This window comes from Nyctereutes procyonoides, unplaced genomic scaffold (genome assembly GCF_905146905.1).
Source record: "Nyctereutes procyonoides isolate TBG_1078 unplaced genomic scaffold, NYPRO_anot_genome, whole genome shotgun sequence".
Lineage (NCBI taxonomy): Eukaryota > Metazoa > Chordata > Mammalia > Carnivora > Canidae > Nyctereutes > Nyctereutes procyonoides.
In genome coordinates this window covers 66,501,117-66,505,376 of record NW_026575125.1, presented here as the reverse complement: position 1 = coordinate 66,505,376, position 4,260 = coordinate 66,501,117, and the positions used below count along the sequence as shown (strand labels likewise).

The window sequence follows — 4,260 nt, the reverse complement described above, 5'->3', positions numbered from 1 at the left end:
AATAAAGTCTGGCTAGAAAAAACAAAGCAAGGGTTCTGAAGATTCATTAGCACCGTGTCTAGTCTCAGGTGTGTGATTGTCTGAAGCCTTTAAACGTAGGAGGAAGTAGAAGTAGAGAAGATATCTTTACTTTAGTGTCAATCATGACAAGTCCATTTGGAAACGCTGAAATAGCTAGAGAATTGAGTCCTAATAGCCAGTGATGGCTCTCATAAAATTCCTAGGAAGAATAATGTCTCTATAAAAGGTAAAACTATGAGTTAGCTGGGGGAACATAAATGGATCTACCACTGTAGACAAGGAACTGGCAACTTGAGCTTTTCAGGGACATTGGACATCATGGATTGGGCTCTTGTTTCTTCTGTAGCTCCAGTTCTGCAGCTTTTTGCACAGCTGCATCAACCAGCAGCTGGAAGCTACTGAAGTCCTTGTACTCCTCTGTTAACACAGGTTTGGGAGATGTCATAAGCAAGGATTCACTAGTGGAAAACTTGATCATTTTATTTGGCTGGGCCTTTGGGGTCAGCTTCTGGCCTGGGGACAACTCTGAATCTAGCAGCTTCTCCTCTGTCTTCTGGCCCACTGGAAGGAGGCTCAAGGGCAGGCACTGCATCTTGTCTGGACCTCTCGGCCCTGACCTGGACTGTGGAGATAAATCTGTGCTCTGCTCATGGGTCACATCAGCAGCCTTGCCTTTTTGGTGGTATATGATGGTCTGGTTGGGGTCATTTCCATCCTGTTGAAGCATTTCTGGAAGAACACGTCTGCGGGCATTGATAAACCAGTTAGAGATCTGCAGGAAAGACAAATTAGTCTGCTCAGACAGCATTCGCTTCTCTGCTTCTGAAGGGTAGGCCTTAAACCGGTGTTCATACAGCCAGTCTCGGAGGATCTTCACTGACTCAGTTGGCAAGTACCCTTTTCTCTTCCTCTTGCCCTCTAGTGAAGCAAGAACTTTATCTGCACCAGTGTCCCTATTCAATGTGACTGAGGTGCCTTCAGTCAGGCTTTGGTTATCTGCTGGGGTTTCTTCAGTGGCTTCCATACTCATGAGGCTGGTCTTCACTATTTTGGGAATTAGGAATGCCTGAGTTAGGACTAACGTGGATCTGGAAGAACCAGTGAGGAAGACATGGGCCGTTCTCTAAGGGGACGTCTCACCTTCTGCTTCCCAAGCAGATAAACAGTGTTAGTAACTGCTTTGAGCTAGTGGGCTTTGTGATGTCATATCCTTTCTGCCCTATATGCTGCCCCTCCCCCCCATTTCCTAGTTCTTCTTTTACCTGTTCTTTTTTCATAGATTCAAATGCATTTATTCTTATCTCATCAATTTAAAGCTCTCCAGATTTTTCTCTGCTGTTATCACTAGTTTCTGCTAATTAATGAGTTCTAATTCTATTGGTTAAATCTAGCTTATACATAGATACATAGGTTCCTCATTTTATTCCTTTTTGACTTTACTTTGATTATTGTTCTTCCTTCTTTTTCCTTATACTTGCATATTGGCTTATATACATATATCAAAAGTAACTTATCTATTAAAAATTAACCACAATAAAAGGAGAGTTTAAGTGGTATATTCTGACCCCTTCCTTCCATATTTAAAGCTGATTTAAGAGTAATTTTTACCTAGATAGATATATTTGACACCCTGTCCCTTCAATTTTTCTTTATGGCCTTGAAATGTTCAGCTTTGATATGACTTCACTATGCCATCAGGATCTTTATGTCTATACTTTGGGCTATGGCATCCAGTTTGATAATTCTCTTTGAAGCTTCAGTCAGAAGTTTTTAAAAACATGGAGCAAGATAGGACTCAAGAAAAAATGGTGATTACAGATTTAGATTATTTAAATCTCTATTGATAGTTTAAATATATAGAAATTACCTCTGAATCAGATGAAAATAATTTATAAATCATACATTTTAATTTCAGAGAGCTGAAGACAAGTGCTGGTTCTTTCAGAACACTATGATTCACTTAGAAGACAATCATAATCTTTGACTTTTTAAGGATACTCTGTGGTATTACTGATTGCTAATTTCAGAGGTTTCTCAAAAGAAAACTCCAGGTCATCATCTTAAGAATTACATATAATCTACAGTTTCTATTTGGTAAGGACAATATCACTTCACCCTTAAGAGTTCTTATTTGGTGTCACTGGGCTGGGCATCAGAATATTATCTACTAATCCTTTGGCTGTTAGTAATCTTACCAGTGCTGACTTTCATTGTTTAAAACTTATTGAAAGGGGAACCAATTGAAATACACAATCAAATCTAATAGTCATTTTAGCAAAGCTCCCAACAAACAGAGAATGCATATGTTGGCTAAATTGGAGGTCTTCATTGGAATACTCTGTGAGTGCTACTATTTCCATTGGTCTTTTGGGTTAATAGAATGTTTTCTATTCAGAATGAAAACTAATTTCCTATAGTTATTTCCTACCAATACATGCCCGGCCCATGCTCTCTGAAACTACTCTTGTCTGCCATTATGATTTCTAGTAACATATCCTCCATCACTTGTTGCTTGTATAATATCTTTGTATTTCTGTGATTCAGGTGTCTGCTGAAGGATTGACAGAATTGCACATATTTAAATCACTGATTTATTCTAAATGACAAGATCTACATTCCTGATTTTTAATAACTCCTTTATTAATCTCCTTGAAAAGGAATATCATGGTGGTTCAAAATTATCCCCCAGCAATTGGGAGATTTTTTTCCTTTAAAACTAGCTGTAGGTATATAGAAAAATCTGGAAAGTAAGGTGATAAAAATTAGTAAGAAACCCTTTAATAACAATCTAAAAAAACATGATTTTGTTTCATTATGTAACCATAGAAACACTGTATAGAATCTGGTTGCCTTTCTTTAAGTTTTTGAGGATGCAAAATATGAATTAAAAAGATATTTAAGACAGTGAGGTATTCTTTTCATCCAATTCTTTAAAATTTCTAAGGAGCTCAAATTATTTAAATGATTACTATGAGATTTTTTCTTCCTTCATTGGTTCCTCCAACATAAAATATCATGGGATCTTATTGAAAATAATGTTGTATATCTATAAGCAATGATTTATTTGCATATAACTCTGAAAAAGTGTCTTCTCATGATTGTATAATAAGTGAACATGGTATTATGCTGTAATATGCAGCTTAATTTTCAAATTATGTAAAGCACGGCAAGACTGAAGTCTTTTATACCTTGTTGCTTATCATTTCTGGTAATCTACTTATAATTCAATATCAGTTTGAGTGTTCTACTTTCCAAATTACGTTAGTCTATCTGTAGAGTTAAAAAAAGAATAGCTTAAATTTTTACTTCCAAGAAATGAAATAATGCAAAGGAAAATTGAGAAAAGCAACAAAAAGCCAAAAACTAAACCTAAAACAAACAAACAAACATTTCCTCAAACAAAACACAGTGATATAAAAGAAGCAAAAATTGATGCTGTGGTAATGGGACTTTGCCAAGTCTGAAAATAGAGTATGTTAAGTGCATAGACTTTATCATACTGTAAAGTATCTTGATAATATCTGCCAGATACTTTACACTTTGAAATGGATTGAAGGAATATTCAGGAAGCCATCAAAAAACTCCCCAAATAGGGCAGCTCTGGTGGCTTAGTGGTTTAGCTCCACCTTCAGCCCAGGGTGTGATCCTGGAGACCCTGGATTGAGTCCCACGTCAGGCTACCTGCATGGAGCCTGCTTCTACCTCTGCCTGTGTCTCTGCATCTCTCTCTCTCTCTCTCTCTCTCTCTCTCTCTCTCTCTCATGAATAATAACAAGAATCTTTAAAAAACCTCCCCAAATTGAAGGAGTGTTGACAAGTTAGGAAGAGAAAATGTAGAACGTTCTGGTAAATTCAACTAACGCTTTCTTAGCCTAACTCAGATTTGTAAGGAGATAAAATCACCAATACCCCAATTCATACTTAGTAGTAAAAATTACTCTTTTTATTTCATGAGCAAGGAAAAAGTATCTATTTTCACGACTGTATCATTGTTTAGACATTGAAGTCAATGGAATTAATAAAAAATTTGTAATATATGTAAGAAAAGGAAATAAAATAGAATGATTAGTTGATGGTATGATGAGCCATTTAGGAAATATTTAAAAATCGATTGAGAAACTATTACAAATAATAAGAGTTAGGTGATGTAGCCAGTTACAAAAAAACACATGATAAACTTTAACATACACCAATAATTATCATTTAGAAAATATATTGGGGAAATTATCTATTTCATAA

The 4,260-nt window shown here is 36.0% G+C and overlaps 1 protein-coding gene across 1 annotated transcript; it reads right to left on the bottom strand.

Annotated features, from left to right (window-relative positions):
• Positions 1-337: 337 nt before the first annotated feature.
• On the bottom strand, positions 338-1,045 carry TGIF2LX (TGFB induced factor homeobox 2 like X-linked). Its single transcript, XM_055338055.1, has one exon. The coding sequence runs from the start codon at positions 1,043-1,045 to the stop codon at positions 338-340; it is 708 nt and encodes a 235-aa protein (XP_055194030.1).
• Positions 1,046-4,260: the final 3,215 nt, after the last annotated feature.

Coding starts and splice junctions, on each gene's coding strand:
- TGIF2LX (XM_055338055.1), bottom strand. CDS start 1,045: ATGGAAGCCACTGAAGAAACCCCAGCAGATAACCAAAGCCTGACTGAA.